Source organism: Lampetra planeri, chromosome 40 (genome assembly GCF_965212315.1).
Source record: "Lampetra planeri chromosome 40, kcLamPlan1.2.h2, whole genome shotgun sequence".
Taxonomy (NCBI): Eukaryota; Metazoa; Chordata; class Hyperoartia; order Petromyzontiformes; family Petromyzontidae; genus Lampetra; species Lampetra planeri.
This window is the reverse complement of record NC_136146.1, coordinates 7,547,512-7,567,192: the sequence shown is the minus strand read 5'-3', so window position 1 is coordinate 7,567,192 and position 19,681 is coordinate 7,547,512. Positions and strand designations below refer to the sequence as shown.

At 52.1% G+C, this 19,681-nt stretch overlaps 1 protein-coding gene across 1 annotated transcript; it reads right to left on the bottom strand.

The window, feature by feature from the left end:
- Window positions 1-5: 5 nt before the first annotated feature.
- Window positions 6-18,445, bottom strand: DENND6A (DENN domain containing 6A). Its single transcript, XM_078613104.1, has 20 exons — window positions 17,690-18,445; window positions 15,561-15,599; window positions 15,193-15,235; window positions 13,546-13,658; window positions 12,731-12,811; window positions 12,066-12,171; window positions 11,555-11,634; window positions 11,297-11,356; window positions 9,743-9,798; window positions 9,085-9,207; window positions 8,677-8,772; window positions 8,067-8,161; window positions 7,859-7,924; window positions 7,676-7,740; window positions 6,718-6,807; window positions 5,356-5,409; window positions 4,760-4,869; window positions 4,365-4,467; window positions 2,873-2,947; window positions 6-2,509 (listed from the first exon to the last, which is right to left on the bottom strand). Exons 1-20 carry the CDS (start codon window positions 17,825-17,827, stop codon window positions 2,384-2,386), a joined length of 1,719 nt encoding a protein of 572 aa, XP_078469230.1. The 5' UTR covers window positions 17,828-18,445; the 3' UTR covers window positions 6-2,383.
- Between the last annotated feature and the right edge of the window lie 1,236 nt (window positions 18,446-19,681).

The window sequence follows — 19,681 nt, the reverse complement described above, 5'->3', positions numbered from 1 at the left end:
CTGCATATTTTGCATCTTATTGTTTATTCGACACATTGTAAATCACATTCCAGCATAGATGTCTTGTTAAATTTACGCACTTAAAATATATAACGAATGCATTATGGATCTTTTAGAAAGACCGTCCCACACAGCCAAGCCTTGGGCGAGGCTGAGGAGCAGACGAGCAGCCGGGGCTCTGCGTGCGGGCGGCCGTCTTTATTCAGTTCGCCAAGAGCCCCTTACAGGGCAACAACCACTCGGCCTTACACAGGCAGCACCAGTCATCGTTACAATGGGCGTCAACAGTAATGGATTAGTACACAGACGGCAAGTCCTCGCTTAACGCGGGGTGGTCACAAGATAACGCATTTTTCGCTACAACGCGGTTCTTCCATTAGGGAACACTTAATCCTGCAACGTGGACCGTTATAACGCGGTTTATAATGCGGTATGATACAGAATGCGGAGCGATAGAGCAACGCGGTGGCGAACCCTCGGTTAATGGTCCCGGCCATCTCATTGTGCGTAACACGGTAATGTCGCCAAAATCTTTATCATCAACATTATTTCTGGGGAAATTGTTTTCGCTTAACACGGCACTTTTCCGGAACGCGCCTACTACGTTTAAACGAGGACTTTCTGTACCAACGATACATATGCAACGTGATTCATCATGGTTCTATTTGCTCGCGTAAAATTAATGCTGCTTCTGCTGCTGAGTCGGCAGTGGCACACAAATAGCAACAACAAATACCGCAACATGTTTGTCAATATCTCTGTGGCCTTAAAACAATAAATATATGTAGGCGACGTTTCGGATAAGGGCCCTTTCTCTACAACACAAGCGCTATCATGTCGACGAATGCATTTTCATTTCTATGGGCTCACTGAACCTGTTCACTCATTCTCATCTCATTCACGATCCGCGCGGGAATCCAAAAGCGATTTAAGTTATTGTCCGGCGGCAGTTTGGTTCGGAATGAAATGTTTCCCGTAACACCGTTTCTCAGTTTTTATGTACGAGCCTTGCGAAACCACCGCAGCGACGACGCCAACCCATCGATTAAATCCCATCGGTTCGGCCACGAGTGGCACTACAATGCTAACCAGACGAAGAAATCGCGACCGCACATCCGTCCGTGGCAATCCGTGCGATCGCAACGCGTGGGAATCGCGCGCGCGTGTCCGTGTATGCAGGGCCGTCCATAGGGGGGTGCGAGACCCGGGGCAAATCCCACTGTGGGCCCTCTCGACGCCTTCACTATTACATCCGACACCGTTGATGTCGAAGCGCGGGGAGCCCCCCAAAGCGCGGGGCCCGGGGCCGTCGCTCCAATTCGCAGTGGACCAATGGGAGGGCTCTGCGTGTATGTACAGTGATACCCCGATTTACGTATCCCCCTTTTACGTCCTCTGGCAAACACGTCGTCACTTTGTGAACACTGCTAGCCGATTTGAGTCACCTCAACCCACACGTCGCCAACAGCATCGTCCGTCATTTCGATATTTGTCATCATACCTTTGAGGAACGCATCCCCGACGTAAACCGAGGTATTGCTACACATGCGATGTACAGGACACGTGCTTAAATCCTTCGGGAAATTAAAAGCACCTTTCATCACATACCATCTTAAACATTACAATGGACCTGCTGTAGTCTAACCTACGGGACCCCCCCCCCTCCCAGTGGCAGCTGTCCCTGTGCGTGTTTACTGCACCGGCCTGCAAGTGGGCATCAGTCAGCGTGTGTGTACGTGCATGTCTATATGCACTTGTCTGTGTGTATTATGTACACATTGGCGATTATCTGAACTGGTCCTGAGCCTTCCCTGGGTCGACTCAGCCTCACATGAGTACAGTGCCTGGTGAGATATGTAAACCTTGTCACTAGGGAGACAAAGGCGGCCGGGCATGTCACTGACCACCCTCTCACGTGCTGTGCCGGGCTTTATAGGTGCTCAATAACAGCACTTGTCCCAAACAATGCGTTAAGGCTACAGGGGGGACCGCTATCTTTGTATATGTACACAACTAATGATAAGAACACTAGGAGCAGCCGAGACCGGCCCGGCTCAGCCCAGCGCCGTCACTGCCAGCATCGCCGCTCCGCGTTTCAACTCGATGGGCAAACAGCGATTCACACCACCGGCTAATGGACAAGGCAAGATGCGGGACAGGTACGGGGAGACCTGGGGACACGGAGACGACGAGAGACGTGGGAGACGTGGGTGCGCAGGAGATGAGGGAGGACACGAGGAGACACAACGACGTAGGGACTTGGAGGACGTGGAGACACGAGCATGAGAGACGTAGGAGGGAGACATGGCGGCACAGAGACACGGGGACATGGAAGATGAGACGCGTAGGGACGAGGGGACGCAGCTGGTGCCGCGTCCCCGCCCTAGCCGCCGCTGCCCAGCACGCTCTGCAGGTCGGGCGGCAGCGAGGAGATGATGGCGTCCACGTGCGCGCGCAGCTTCACCAGCGTCTGCGCTCCCACGCTCACCTGTGCCTGGGTCACGTGTGCCTGGGCACCGGGGATATGGGGTCACAGAGGCATGGGGATCACGGGGGGTCACGGGGGGTCGCGGGGGGTAGGTGGTCGAGTGAGACGATGTTGAGTTGGGGGGGGGGTCAGTATTGAAGGAGGACGCCATGTTGTCCAGGGTGTGAGAGATGACGGGCGACCAGAGGGCACCACGATGGGTAGCGTAGCGTGAAGGGCACCGTGTTAAGAGTGGTTGAGCGGAAGGCGCCATGTTTGGTAGGGGGTGGAGGAGGGCGCCATGTTGGCTAGGGAGTGTAATGCAGGCGCCATGTTGGGTAATGGCGGCAGAGAGCATCGTGTTGGGCGCGGTGAGTCGAGGGCGCAATGTGAAGGCTGCATTACCATTTTCTCACGGAGCTTGATCACCCAGTCAACCGACTCCACCTCGCTGCGCCCTCGCACCCAGCCACTCAGATCCTGCACACACGCACGCACACGCACGCGTGAGTACACTCACAGGTACAGCCAGCTGTGCATCACCTCGTGCTGGAGAAAGCTGGCAGAAGATGACAGCACAGAGCGAAGTCACTTCAGTAGCCTCCCCAGACTCACGAGGAGCGCACCTGAATGTGCCCTGCAAAGGGTGTTTGCCACGTAGCAATCAAACCGATAGCTCGAGCAATGGAGCTGGAATTCGATACTGTCAACGACGCCAATGATGACAATGTAAATGAGTGATAATGTCAAGATGACAGCACTGTTAAGGACACTGCTGGCGATGTGAGTGAGAGTGAGTGGTGAGTGTCGAGAGTAACGAGTGTGAGTGGCGAGTGTGAGTGACGAGAGTAGTGAGTGGCGAGTGTGAGTGGTGAGTGGTGAGTAACGAGAGTAGCGAGTGAGAGTAGTGAGTGTGAGTGGTGAGTGGTGAGTAACGAGAGTAGCGAGTGAGAGTAGCGAGTGGCGAGTGAGTGGTGAGTGTCGAGAGTAGCGAGTGTGAGTGTGAGTGGTGAGTAACGAGTGGCGAGTGTGAGTGACGAGAGTAGTGAGTGGCGAGTGTGAGTGGTGAGTAACGAGAGTAGTGAGTGTGAGTAGCGAGTGTGAGTGGTGGTGAGCGGTGAGTAACGAGAGTAGCGAGTGTGAGTGGCGAGTGTGAGTGTCGAGTGTGAGTGTCGAGAGTAGCGAGTGTGAGTGGCGAGTGGTGAGTAACAAGAGTAGCGAGTGTGAGTGGCGAGTGGTGAGTAACGAGAGTAGCAAGTGAGAGTGGTGAGTGGTGAGTGGTGAGTAACGAGAGTAGTGAGTGAGAGTGGTGAGTGTGAGTGGTGAGTAACGAGAGTAGCGAGTGTGAGTGGCGAGTGAGAGTGGTGAGTGTGAGTGGTGAGTGTCGAGAGTAGCGAGTGGCGAGTGATGAGTAACGAGAGTAGCGAGTGTGAGTGGTGAGTGTGAGTGGCGAGTGTGAGTGGTGAGTAACGAGAGTAGCGAGTGTGAGTGGCGAGTGAGAGTGGTGAGTGTGAGTGGTGAGTGTCGAGAGTAGCGAGTGGCGAGTGATGAGTAACGAGAGTAGCGAGTGTGAGTGGTGAGTGTGAGTGGCGAGTGTGAGTGGTGAGTAACGAGAGTAGCGAGTGTGAGTGGCGAGTGAGAGTGGTGAGTGTGAGTGGTGAGTGGTGAGTGTGAGTGGTGAGTGTCGAGAGTAGCGAGTGGCGAGTGATGAGTAACGAGAGTAGCGAGTGTGAGTGGTGAGTGTGAGTGGCGAGTGTGAGTGGTGAGTAACGAGAGTAGCGAGTGTGAGTGGCGAGTGTGAGTGGTGAGTGTGAGTGGTGAGTAACGAGAGTAGCGAGTGGCGAGTGTTTGCGATGTGAGCGAGAGAGTGGTGAGGGAGGCGTGTGGCGGCGCGCACCGCGTTGGCCATCATGTCCATGTGCACGGCCTCCAGCTTGAGCCGCATGTCCCCGTGGCGCTCGCGCAGCCAGCCCACAAAGTTGGGGGAGCGCAGGAAGCGTCTAGAGCAGCACACGGCACGCACCGTCACAAACACACGCACTGTCACCAACCATCAGCCACACACCGCTACTTCACACTGTCACCACCACCATCATCAACCACACACCATCAACACACACACACCTTCACCACCATCATCAACCACACACCATCAACACACACACACCATCACCACCATCAACACACACACACCTTCACCACCATCATCAAACACACATCGTCGCCACCATCACACCATCACTGCCCCCATGTAGGCCACACGGAGGATGTGTGTGTGTGTGGCGTGAGTACCGATAGAACCCCGTCCAGTCCCCCTTGATGGGCGACGTGAGCTGTGGGCCATTCTTCTCCAGCGTGCGGATGAAGTCCTCCGCCTCAAATGGGCCCAGAGGAGGGGGGCTCTGTGTGTCGGGGGTGGCAAGAAGCCATCGGGTCACAGAGCGGTCATGGGGTCATGGGGTCACAAGGAGATCACGGGGAGGTCGTTTGAGGTCACGGAGGTCACAGGAGGCACAGTGGTAATGAAACCACCAATCAATAAAAATCTATTCCCATGATGCGTGCAGCAAATCGTGTGCGCTAGTCATCTCACTACGAGGAGGATGATGATGATGATGCTTGTTTACCCAGGAAAGATTCACTGAGTCTCAAACCCCATTTTTCAGGAGGGTCCTGCCAAGTTTTCGCAGTACAGGGGGACCATGTTGTTGCTGCTGCTGCTATGTGATTCCAACCGAGTGATTTGCAAGTAAGTTTTCAGCATTGGGATGTCTGGCCAGCACTGGTTACACTGTGTGGGTTTCCTTTAGCTTTTTTTTTTTGGTGATGGTGTTCATAATGATGTTGGGGATGGTGAAGGTGTGTCATGGCGTTTGTGATGGTGGCACCTTGAAGGGGGTGATGTTTTTCTGCAGGGGCATCAAGCTCGCCACGTACCGCTCCTAGACAACATTTACAACAATGACGACAACCAGGAAGAAAAATCACGCTTACGCACGGATTCCAACACTCGTATTGTCCCTTGCGAGTCGTTAGTCAGCAATACCAACAGCTGCGTGGTGGCTGCCACGTTCCGAAGACCGCGACGAGTCAATGGGGTTTCGGATAGCGGCAGATGACGAGTCCCATAGCGACGATTCCCATAACGACGATTCCCATAGCGACGATTCCCATAGCGACGAGTCCCGTAGCGACGGGGGCCGTAACGACGAATGCCGTAGCGACGACGCTGAACAACGAGCACGACTCCAACGTGATGCCACGTTGCTGTGCGGGACTCGCCGAAGAGAAAATCGCCCAGTTATTGATAAGTGAGCCGTCTTGCTCGGGAAGATGTCATGTTGATTAGTATGCACTGATGAGCGAGCTGCGCTGGTGAGCGAGCCGCGCTGGTGAATGAGCCACACTGGTGAGCGAGCCGCGCTGGTGAGCGAGCCACACTGGTGAGTGAGCTGTGCTGGTGAATGAGCCGCGCTGGTGAGCGAGCCGCGCTGGTGAGTGAGCCGTGCTGGTGAGTGAGCCAGGTGAGTGAGCCGCGCTGGTGAGCAAGCCGCGCTGGTGAGTGAGCTGTGCTGGTGAGTGAGCCAGGTGAGTGAGCCACGCTGGTGAGTGAGCCGCGCTAGTGAGTGAGCCACACTGGTGAGCGAGCCACGCTAGTGAGCGAGCCACACTGGTGAGTGAGCCACACAGGTGAGTGAGCCGTGCTGGTGAGCAAGCCACGCTGGTGAGTGAGCCACGCTGGTGAGTGAGCCGTGCTGGTGAGTGAGCCACGCTGGTCAGTGAGCTGTGCTGGTGAGTGAGCCACGCTGGTGAGTGAGCCGTGCTGGTGAGTGAGCCACGCTGGTGAGTGAGCCACGCTGGTGAGTGAGCCACGCTGGTGAGTGAGCCACGCTGGTGACTGAGCCACGCTGGTCAGTGAGCCGTGCTGGTGAGCGAGCCACGCTGGTGAGTGAGCCGTGCTGGTGAGTGAGCCACGCTGGTGAGTGAGCCATGCTGGTGAGCAAGCCACGCTGGTGAGTGAGCCACGCTGGTGAGTGAGCCACGCTGGTGAGTGAGCCACGCTGGTGAGTGAGCCGCGCTGGTGAGTGAGCCAGGTGAGTGAGCCACGCTGGTGAGTGAGCCGTGCTGGTGAGCAAGCCACGCTGGTGAATGAGCCACGCTGGTGAGTGAACCGCGCTGGTGAGTGAGCCAGGTGAGTGAGCCACGCTGGTGAGCGAGCCACACTGGTGAGCGAGCTGCTCTGTGCCTACCAGAGGGATGATGAAGCTCTGTGTGAGTTCCAGCAGCTGCCGTCGCAAAACCGAGTTCTGAGCCGAGGGCGGCCGGGTCTGGGGCTCTCCCTGTAGCAAACAAACCACACCGCAACCACAACACAGCCACCGTGAACAACGACACACACCACACCACAACCACCACCACAACCACTGTGAATAACCGCACACACTAAAACCACACCACAACCACCACCACAACCACTGAATAACCGCACACACCACACCACAACCACCACCACAACCACCATGACCAACCGCACACACTAAAACCACACCACAACCACACCACACACACCCCACCACAACCAAATACACTGAATGCACCACACACACGTCATGAACACCTCACACACACATACAGCACGACTGCGCTATGTACACCACAACCACCACACACCAGGGACGTGCGGTCAGGGGAGGCAGGGGAGGCAGAGCCTCACCCTGTCACACTCCAATGAAAATAGCTGTTACGAAAAGTAAACCACAATTCTAAAATAAAAATTAAGATTTTTTCCACTGATCTGTGTTATTTCTGTATGATTCCAATCATTACAGAGAGGTAGTAACAGGCACGCGCTTATTGCCCACGCTCCATCCAGTTTGCATCAGAGCTCCGTAAAATTTGGCGATTTTGACTATAAAAATGATTTGAATCATACACAAATTACATAATACAGATCAGTGAAAAAAAAAATCTTCATTTTTATTTGATTCTATTTTACTTTTTGGAACGGCTATTTTTCATTGGAGTATGACAGGGTGAGGCTCTGCCTCCCCTGCCTCCCCTGACCGCACGTCCCTGCCACACACACAGTACACTACAAACACACACCGTGAACACACAGCTTCTGTGGTGGTAATTACGACTGGGATTGTGGAGAGAGTGATGGTGGCGATGGCAGTGATGATGCGAGCGTTGGCGTTGATGTCTCACCTTCTCCAGCTCCCTGAGGATAGCTTTGTCCCGACTGAGGAAGGGTTTGTAAGCCGTGTACACACCTGCAAACACACACACATGCGGACGGACACACGCAGGCACCCACGCGCGGGTCATATGGTCTGTGTGTGTGCAGCGGGTCCGAGACCGCCTCTGTGTGTCATGCCGGGAGACTCGCACCTGGCTCACTGTCCAGCGTTTTCAGCTTCACCTGCTTCTTCACCTTCACCGACTTCCCCACTTCGCCTGCACACGGCACAAAAACAAAGATCCCCCTTATAGCCTTCAACAGACTGCTGGGGCAAGTTCTGTCAGCGAGCACCCATGAAGGCTGCCACGACACACGAAGGGGTCGCCCCCTCGCCCCCTGCCCCGTCGCCCCTCTCACCGTCGCTGCTGACATGGCCCAGGCGGATGATGTGGGGCCAGTGCTGCAGGGTTTTAGCGAAGAACGGGTTCGTCACGCCCAGGATCACGGGGGGCCTGGGAGAGGGGGGCGGGCACATGACACGAAACGGGGTCTCAACCCAGCCGCGTGTATCCCCGTCTGTGTCTCTGTGTCTTGTCTGTGTGTAGGGAAGCAGTAGCACTACGAACCCGGCCCCCGAGTTCGATTCCCGCTCACAGCCAACGGCAGTGACGATCATCTGAATCGGTCCTGGGTTTCCCCTAGGTCGACTCAGCCTCAAATGAGTACCAGGTGTGGTGTGTAAGCATTGCCGCTGGGGAGACAAAGGCGGCCGGGCGTGGTATTGGCCACCCACCCTCGAGTGTGCCGTGCCGGCTTTCATACGTGGTCACGAACAGCACTTGCCCCAAAAAGTATATAAAGGCTATACAAGGGACCTTTGTCTTTGTTTGTCTCCCTACGTTCCCATGTGTGTCTCCCCATATCCCTGTGTGTGTCAGTATCTCGTGTCCCTGTGTGTGTGTGTCAGTGTCTCCCTGTGTCCCTGTGTGTGTGTGTCAGTGTCTCCCCATGTCCTTGCATGTCTCACGGAGCCTGTGTGCGAGTCGTGTACTCCTGGAACTCGCTGTCGTGGATGGTGAAGTATGGACGGAAGTCGCTGTAGTACGTGAGCGGGGCGATACAGCTGGGTAGGGAAACACAAGACAGCAAACACGTGTGAGTCTATGGGTCCTGTGTGAGTTTGGGTCTTGTTATCCAAAATAACATTTAGTTATTACGCTATCACGAGCGCGCTTAGTTGCTGTCCGATTACAATAAACGTCTGCACACCTGTGCTCAACAACAAACACAGCAATAAGAGCGAACACAAACACCGTCAATCATTATCGCGGTCCAACCTCGTGCCCGGTTAGCGAGGCAGCTCGCCGGGCCCGGTGGGGGCGATGGGGTCGGAAGGGGAGGGGGGGAGACGGTTGTCATGACGATGCTCGCTCACCTGACGAGGGCGAGCACTGCCTGTGCCGTGTCGGCAGGAGAGGTTGCCATGACGACCAGAGGCTCCCCCAACAGCACGAGTTCCCACAGCATCTGCACGTGCGGCAGCACGGGGCGGAAACTCCTGCGGGGACGCGCACAGAAACCAGCGCGTCAACGGCGGTGCGGCCTCCACAGCAACTGTGCGGTTGTCACGGTTACCGTGCCGCCGCCGCCACCACGACAAATGTGCCGACACGGTAACTGTGCTACCATAGTAACTGCCGCCTTGGTAACTGTGCTGCCGCCTTGACAACCGTGGCGACACAGCAGCTGTATTGCCACAGCAACCATGCCACAACTGTGACCGTGTAGCTATGGCAACATCAGTATCATGGTAACAACAATGCTGTGGTGGCGTCGCAACTGTGACAAGGTTTACAATTGTCACAACCCTGGGAATGTCACCAGCATGGCAACCACACTACCGTGGGAAACGGCTTAAACAACTTTTATGGAAAAGATTACGACAAAGATGATGAAGATACAATGACAACATCAAAGGTCAAAATTGTGCCCATGATGATTATAAAGATTTTGACGATGACGTTGAGCCCCACTCGGCTCCAGCGAGCGGTGGCGACCATCGTTGTCTCCGTCGAGCTCTGCGCTGGTCTCACCGGTAGAGGTCGGGCTGGTGGACGCTGGGCAACACCGTGGAGACGGCGTAGAGGTTCTGCGAACGACGCGGCACAGTCTCAGTATAGTTTATTATAAAACCTTCCACCCATGGCACCACCACCACGACGGGAAGGGGAGGTCAAGACAAAGAGGGCATGGCTCAAGATGAGCAGCAGCAAGAACGAAGGTCTACCGGGCAGGAAGGGAAGGAGAAAGGGTGGTGATGGTGAGACGGGAGGGAAGACAGGGAGAGAGACGGTGCGAGCAAAAGTGAGCTGCTTGGAGCTGAGTCTGTTTTCCCAGGGGGTGGCGGAGAGACGGGAAGGATTCAGAGTGGGGGTGGCCAAACAGGAGTCATGTGATCGGGTTAGATCAGGGGTCGGCAACCAAAATAACAAGAAGAGCCATTTCTTTCCAATTCGGTACAAAATTCAGTATTTCAAGAGCCACAATGCATCTGAGTACATACTGTACATACGTACATATCGTCAAGAATCAGCCCGTAAAGAGCCGCATGCGGCTCCGGAGCCGTAGGTTGCCGACCCCTGGGTTAGATGGACACATTTGAAAGTTTAACATAATTAGGCCCAAGTTTATCCTGACTGCACTCTCGGCGTCGCTGTACGAAAACAAGAATCCATCGAGATTTCTCGCAAAGCAACGCCACCCTTCGTGTTAGATAATGGATATCGTAGAACTACAACTGAGATCGCTTCAAGTTCTGGTTCACACACAGCATAGGGGCACAGCATGTGAGTGTAATGTCCGTCACATGACAATCAACCCAATTTTTTTTATCTCAAAAGGTGGCATGTAACCAAAATGAAATGCACCACATGCGCTCAACACCACACCACTCACGGTCAGCACCACACCACACACGCTCAACACCACACCACTAACGGTCAACACCACACCACTAACGGTCAACACCACACCACGCACGGTCAGCACCACACCACACGCACTCAACACCACACCACTAACGCCCAACACCACACCACACACACTCAACACCACACCACACACGCTCAACACCACACCACTCACGGTCAACACCACACCACACGCACTCAACACCACACCACTCACGGTCAACACCACACCACACACGCTCAACACCACACCACTCACGGTCAGCACCACACCACACACGCCCAACACCACACCACACGTACTCAACACCACACCACTAACGCCCAACACCACACCACACGCACTCAACACCACACCACTCACGGTCAGTACCACACCACACACGCTCAACACAACACCACTCACGGTCAGTACCACACCACACACGCTCAACACAACACCACTCACGGTCAACACCACACCACTCATGGTCAACACCACATCACACGCACTTAACACCACACCACTCACGGTCAGTACCACACCACACGAAGTCAACACCACACCACTCATGGTCAGCACCGAAACGCACTCGGTAAGAATCGTCGTTTTGGCCGTGACCAGCAACCAGCAAAAGCGTCACACAGATGGCAGCAACATTCCCTGTGGGCCGCTGTCGCACCGGAGTCTCCGCTCACCTCCTGCGTGGCGTGCAAGAAGGCCGCGCCGGGCTTGTCTTGCCGCGACGGGATGCGAACCTGAAAACATCGTGGTGGTCATTATCATCATCATCATCGTGGTTGTGGTCATCACCGCTCTGACTGGGCCAGGGCCATGTGTAAACACGGAGAGCCGTGTGTCAACACGGAGGGGGTGTGTGAATAATGGCCGGCAGTGTGTCAACACGGAGACGTATGTGAACATGGAGGGGGTGATCTTTTCTGCGCCGCTGGCACCTGTATGACGGTGCCCATGATGGGCAGGCTCAGCGTCTGCCCGGCCACCGGCAGAGGCCACTGGTCCATGTCGTTGCACACTGCGGCACGCACACACGCAAAGAAGCACACGCGCACGCACGAGTACATCGGTCCCCCGTGTAGCTGTTCGTGAGCATGTACAAAGATCAGTATGGTACAAGAGGGGACGGGTGGCCAGAACCATGCCTGGGTACCTTTGTCTCCGCAATGATAATGTTTACACACTGCACGAGTTCCTCATTTTTAAGGCCAAGTCTACCTAGGGGAGGGCCCACGACCAGTTGAAACATACGCCACTATTATTGGTTGTGAGCGGCAGTTGAACTTGGGTAGCTGGATTTATATTGCAGTGCACCACCAACTCCACCGCCGCTACACGCACACAGGAACGCACCCATGTGTGGGTGTCACCACAGGGTTTAAGCGGCGATTGTCCGATCTCTGTCAGCATGGTAAACTCACTCCTTACCGTTTGTGCGGTCAAACTCACCGGCCTCCAGGAAGGGCTCCGCCTTCTCGAAGAAGCCCGGAGCGACGGTGCGTAGAATCGCGTCGAACAAACCTGCATACGGCAGCGGGCTCAGCAGCACCAGCGACTGGCGGCAGAGACGGTGCCAAAAAGCAGCAGCAGCAGAAGAGACGGCAAGAATCAAACCGTCATTAACAACGTTAATCGAGGTGGCCCGGTGGCTCAGAGGGCGAATGCAGTCAGAGCACCGAGCTGGCACTGCTGAGATCCTGGGTGTGAATCCAGGTTGATCGCTACCCGAGTCACTTCTACAAGAGTGGCCGTGACTCCCTGTTTCAGACGGATGGAGCTCATCCATTTTAACCTTAGTTCTAAATTGACAAAATCCCCTTCAGATAATGATTTTTCACAAATAACAACCTGCAGTGCTGTGATACGACACCAGCCCCAAATTCTATTTAGCCATCTAGCCACGTAAAGCAAGTCATTAGGTCCGAGTGAGTGATAGAATGAGCGAGGGAGTGAGTCAGCATGTGTGTAAGTGAATGAGTGAGTTACCAGGTGAGTGAGCGATCATACGAGTCAGCGAGTGAGCAAGTGAGTAACAGGAGTGAGGGAGTGGGTCAGTAGGTGAGTAATTGTTTGAGTGTGTGAGAGGTGTGGCGAGTGAGTGAGTCAGTGGGCACCTTCTGGAAGTACCCTCTGCGTAGTGACTTGTCCTTGGACTGCCTGAAGTACACGTAGCCATAGTAGTGAGTGGGGTCCCTCTGTTTGCACAGGGATCACAGGGCAGGGGCAGAATGGGGAGATGCGGAGCGCACGTTTAACCGTGCGTGCCGGAGACAGACAGAGTGGCTACCCCCACTCTGAACCACTCTGCTCTCCCCGTCACCCACTCTGCAAACAGACGCTGCTCCTCCACCGTGCAGCAGCGTCGAGGCCCTCATGTAGCCTCTCCCTCTCCTCGTCTCTCCTGACCCTGTGCTCCCGTTTCGCCGTTCCTTTCCCCATCCTGGTCCTCTCATTTCCTATTCTCTTCTCTCTTCCCTGTCCCGTTCCTTTCCCTTTGCCCATGCATCGCCCCCTTGACTGCCCCCCCCCCCCTTCCCGTGGCACCACCATGGGTACAACGCTGCAAGTACATCACAAAAACCGACAATACAGACTAAGCAGTGCAGGGGAGATGGCTATTTTATTTCCATGGAAACCAGCATTGACAAGCATGGTGAAGTATAGCCAAGTAACTGCTATGAACCCGTACAGGAATGGGGAGATCGCCATCCGGAAGTAGATTGACACCAAGAGCTGCAGCGTCTCTACGGACCTTGCCATTCCATATAACTTGGCCTCGCTGCAGACACTACATGTACATGTTATAGCTGCTGTCGAATTCACCTTCACAACTCACTCCCCAACCCTGACCCTTCTTCCCACCCCCTAGCCCCCACCCGCTGACCCCACGCCTCCCACGCCCCGGCCGCCAGCCCCCCCAGCCCCGTACCCTCAGCATGCCAGGCGCGTCGCCATCCACCCAGCCGCCCCGGGCGGTAGCAGGGGATTTCCGGCTCGGGCTCTGCCGGATTCGGAAGCAGAACTGCGTGTCGCCGTGGCAACCTGGAGGAGCAGGAGGACGCACGGGGGTCAGGACGGAAACCGCGTTCTCCGGAGGCCTGAGGGCCACTCGCTCGCTGTGCTCAGAAGGCAGCAGCTGGATTCACGACACTTACGTTTATAGCCACGACTCAATTCGTATCTACACGAGAGGTGACCAGAGCTGGAACTATTAGCCGACTCATCGAATAAAGGTTGTAATGGATTCATCTGTTTGTTCTGAATCTATATATATAACATCTGACACACTAGCTGCATTTGTATGAACAAGCTTGACTCTGCTTGATTAGACCTAAAAAGTCAAAACTGGTTCCGAGTTTGCTTGCTGAATAATACTGGTCTGGAAAGCCGATAGGCCAATGGACTATAACTATGTGTTCATTTGTGTATATACATAACTTCACTTGATTCATAATTGACTTTTGGGTAAGGGCAAAAAGTGACCTGGCACGCATTTTTAGCATGATGCCCTCCACCACCCATCACAGCCAAAAAATGTATCGTCACATGTGCAAGCGATTAACAATACGTCCATTATTTTTGTTTCAGCTCACAGTGATAAGTTGGAGAACAATTTCCACAACTAGATTTAGCAGCCAGAGATACGCGATGTTTAATTTAAAACTACGTCAACCTTCATCAGAGCAAGATCCAGAAAGTCGGAATGACGTGCGTTCTCTCTATACGCGTTAAGTTCACTTCCCGCTCATGGGTTTTTGCAGCCAATATTCGTTATTTTTTTATAAATTAGGCCACGCAATGATGTGGTCATATAGTTAAGTGACGGAACCCAAAAATGTATGAGGCATCGTGATACTGCCTGCAAAAACCCATGCAGGTTTCGTTCGCTCTACGTAGGTTTGGTTTGTGCGATTTTGCGCTGTTTCTACCCAAAATTTACTCAGTTCGGGTTTAATTCACTCATATGAGGCTACGTGGTCAGAGAGGAAGACTTCGTAGCGTGTGGACTGTGCGTGCTACTCGGCAGGCAACTGACTCGTGCGGTTTCGCTATGCGGTAGTTGTCGATGGAACGCATCTACCACGACAGCATTGACCGAGGGAAACCTGTACGCCATTACTCACGATGCTCCACGGCAACATGTCACGGAGTTTGTGTAATTTTATTTTATTGCGGTCGATTACTTGAGCCCCGTAAAACAATTGGGGGCTGATGCACGCAATGTGGAGCTTCAAGGGAAGCCATTCCTGTCAACCCCTTATCAGTGCCTACCTTATTACAGACCAATTCAGACCTTATTGGTCACCCCGTGCCATTATAAATCTCAACGTTCATCCTACAAAGTCCCATCACAAGTGAGAAACACAGTTAAATGGACAAGAAATGTGTTTTGCCCGTATTGAAATGGCTGAACGCCATGTGGACCTGAAAACTAAATTTCCCTGTACAAGGATACAGGTACACCGTATGGGTTGACAGGTTATGGGAAACGTGCCACAACTTAATCAGCGACGGACGAGAAGAAAAGAAAAAACGTTGAGAAAATAAAAAAACACACCCACCACCGCAACTCTACCTGAATTAGAGTCTGGAAATGATAAGTAACAAATGTTGGTTTTCTAGAGGAACAAAAAAACACAGACACACACACACAACAACAACAAAAAACAAAAGCATCACAAACTGCGTATGGGTCAAATGGTCAAACGTAAATACGCGGAAAATTAAAGGGGTAGGTCGTGGTCGGAGCGGTTTGTGGAGTGCGGTGAGGAGATGAGAGGGTGCGATTGCCGGCGGAGAGTGCGAGCCACCGGATAGGTTCTCGAGGTAACGCGAAACCGATTATCACGGGCTCAGAGGAAGCACCCAGAACCTCGGGGCTTCGAGGAGGAAACTTGGGGTGACTCGGGGTGGGAGCCACGGGTTGAGTGAGGGACCACCTACCTCCTTGTCGGTCAGCTGAATGTGGGGCGGGTACGTGAGCTGTCCACACACAGAGGCACGAAGACACACGGAGACAAAGTTACACACACACAAAGATCCCCCCTATAGCCTTTAACTAACAACAGTCTGTTGGGGCAAATACTGCTGGTCAGCACCTATTAAGGGCAGGTTGGCACACGACTAAGGGGGGGGGGGGGGTGTGGCAGAAACTATGCCCGGCCGTCTTCGTCTCCCCACTGTTGATGTTTACACACCGCATCTGCTACTCATTGAGGCTGAGTCGATCTCGAGGAGAGGCCCAGGCACGGTTCAGATATTCGCCACTGATATTGGCCGTGGGCAGGAATGGAACTCAGGTGGTTGGGTTCGTAGCACACTAACCATTGGACTAGCACTCCCCACATATACATTAATAATGACATGGACATGCACAGACACATGGACATGCAGGGACACATGGACACACATAACCATAGGAGACACAGACCCGTGTACAAGCAAGAGCATTCACTTCCTCAGACAGATCACTTATTAACAAAGAAGGCTGCAAAGTGATGCTCGAGATAAATGAGAAATATAACAAAATACTGTACAACAGGTTCGATAAACATTTGAAGATAGAAATGATCGGGGCATAACTGGAACACGTCAAGAGTTTGTACACCTAGGGCAGCTGTTGAGGATGGACTATGGACTGCACCACCAAAAACTACACCTCACCACCAACACCACACCTCTTCACAACCCATAACTAAACCTCGTTACCACCAATAACTACACCTCATTCAACACACTTCAACACTACCACACCTCACCATCAACAACATCAACACTACCATACTACACCTCACCATCAACACACTACATCACTACCACACTACACCTCACCATCAACAACATCAACAACATCAACACTACCACACTACACCTCACCATCAACAACATCAACACTACCACACTACACCTCACCATCAACAACATCAACACTACCACACTACACCTCACCATCAACAACATCAACACTACCACACTACACCTCACCATCAACAACATCAACACTACCACACTACACCTCACCATCAACAACTTCAACACTACCACACTACACCTCACCATCAACAACATCAACACTACCACACTACACCTCACCATCAACAACATCAACACTACCACACTACACCTCACCATCAACAACATCAACACTACCACACTACACCTCACCATCAACAACATCAACACTACCACACTACACCTCACCATCAACAACTTCAACACTACCACACTACACCTCACCATCAACAACATCAACACTACCACACTATACCTCACCATCAACAAACATCAACACTACCACACTACACCTCACCATCAACACACTTCAACACTACCACACTACACCTCACCATCAACAACATCAACACTACCACACTACACCTCACCATCAACAACATCAACACTACCACACTACACCTCACCATCAACAACATCAACACTACCACACTACACCCCACCATCAACAACTTCAACACTACCACACTACACCTCACCATCAACAACATCAACACTACCACACTACACCTCACCATCAACAACATCAACACTACCACACTACACCTCACCATCAACAACATCAACACTACCACACTACACCTCACCATCAACAACATCAACACTACCACACTACACCTCACCATCAACAACATCAACACTACCACACTACACCTCACCATCAACAACATCAACACTACCACACTACACCTCACCATCAACAACATCAACACTACCACACTACACCTCACCATCAACAACATCAACACTACCACACTACACCTCACCATCAACAACATCAACACTACCACACTACACCTCACCATCAACACACTTCAACACTACCACACTACACCTCACCATCAACACACTTCAACACTACCACACTACACCTCTTCACGATTAAGAACCACTGACCACCGTAAGCGGGTACATTACAACACATTAAACATTTTATAACAATACGACATTTATAGAACTTATCCCAAATGGGAGCAAGACCCCTGGCTCTGTAGGCCGATGCCTCGGTCTTGCCTAGACGACCCGGCCGGGCAGTGCGCCCCTTCTCCCGCAGGCCCTACCTCCATCGCCTGGCCGAGCTCCAGGTCAAACGTGACCACACAAATCGCCCTGGCCCAGGCTGCGAAGCGGTCCCACGGTAGCAGGGAAGCTTCCTTGCCCTCCCGCAGAGGCGCCCGTCCGTCCGCATCCGCGTCCATTGAACCCGAAGAGGAGAGCGCGTAGGCCCTCGAGCGAAGCCTACGGTCTTGCCTAGAAGTTTGGCCCCAAAAATGAGCGAGGAACCCCCCGCGGGGGAGCGCCTAGGCCACCGGGCGTTCGGTCACGGTGTAAATAAAGTAAAGTTTAATTTCAAATAAGAACGCGTGTGATTTCTTTACTCATAGTGAGACGTTGTTATTGGTAAATTACCCTGTAATTACTCCTTGAGTGTTCGTTAAAGTTACTGTTTTAACTGGTGGTGAACGGGGAGTTGTTAGAAGGGTTTGAGGTGAATTGTTGGGGGTGAGTTGTCAAGGGGGGCGCACTCGCTGACACTTTAAAGAAACTAAAATAATCAATAAATCCCAACACTCTCGAACGTAATGCGATGTGGCGTTAGAAAACGGGAAAAGAAAAAACACTATTTAACAGCCAACGTTTCGAGCGATGGCCCTTCACATCACCTACATAGCGAGGCTAGAGAAACAATGGTTAATACGAGATGCAGCCTGGACATTTTATTACACCGTCTGTTCCCGATGAGACTCAAATAAAAACATTTTCCCGATGTGACCGGGTTTTAAATAACAAAGTTACTCAACAGCAACGTTACATCACTTTTTTATCCAAATAGTAGGTGGATTGAAGCAACAGAGGCGTGCCTGTCAACTCCTGATCAGTGTCCTACTTGTTACAGACAAATTCAGACCTTATTTGTCGCCCAGTGCCCTTATAAATCTCAACATTCATCCTAAAAAGTCTCATCACAAGGGAGAATCAAATAGACACAGACTAAATGTTACCGTATTGAAACGGCTGTACGCTGTATGTAACAGAAAACTCAATTTTCCTGTACAAGAATACTGGTAAGCCGTATGGGTTTATTGGTTTGTAGTAACAACCAATGTACATCCATCTCAGACCTGCTGCTATTGTCAGTTGTCTCGAGACACGCAGTCGCAACTCAAAGTTCTCACAAACCAAGGCGAAAATAAAACGAAAATTTGAATATTATTGAAAATGTGTGATTGATAATTGGTTTTTTACCCTTTTATCTGGCAACAAAACTGACTCCTTTTTTACAAGGAGTCATGCTTGCATTGACCACAATACCTGCAGTCGGAATGCAAACAAAAAAGACAACTCTGATAATGATATGCACTGTCCTTGAAGTTGATTGGTCCACACCCGAGACAGCTTTCCTTAGAGCCCAGTCTCACATGGTGTTGGACCAGATGACGCCAAAAGGCGCACAACTTAAAGACAATGCACCATCAGAGTATGAGAGCTCGGGGTAAGAATTTACATAGAAAAGGTGTCAGTTTTGTTGCCAGATAATAGGGTAAAAAACAATGATCATATTTTGCTACTGGCAAAGGAGGTTCCAATGGAATATGTGATTGAATAAGTGTTTCTTATAACTTCATACCTGTCAACCCATACAGGTTACCCGTATTATTGTACAGGGACATTGAGTTTAGGTTCATACTGCGTACAGCCGTTTCCATATGACCAACATGTTTTGGTCTATCTGTTTGTGTTTCTCCGTTGTGGTGGGACTTTGTAGGATGAACGTTGTGATTTATCAGGAGCACAGGGTGACCAATGAGGTCTGAATTGGTCTGTAATAGGGTAGGGCACTGATAAAAAAAAAATCACAGGTATGTAACTTCCAAAAAACGGAACAGACACATGATGAATACTCGCAGTACGAATATTCATATTAAATACGCATATTAAGAACCACATTTTTATCTTTACGAATTATTATTTTTGTAACGAGTGTTTGGCTTCTTGTGGGAGGAAAGTGAACTCATGAGAAACCCCGCAGCGCACAAGAGGTGTTGACGCTG

What these genes read in the sequence shown, in the direction of transcription:
- DENND6A (XM_078613104.1), bottom strand. Translation starts at nt 17,827, where the DNA reads ATGGACGCGGATGCGGACGGACGGGCGCCTCTGCGGGAGGGCAAGGAA. An exon ending in ACGCGCCTGGCATGCTGAGG is followed by an intron (nt 12,812 to 13,545) that starts GTACGGGGCTGG and finishes CTGTGCAAACAG; the next exon opens with AGGGACCCCACTCACTACTA. An exon ending in AGAGCTTCATCATCCCTCTG is followed by an intron (nt 5,410 to 6,717) that starts GTAGGCACAGAG and finishes AATGTTGTCTAG; the next exon opens with GAGCGGTACGTGGCGAGCTT.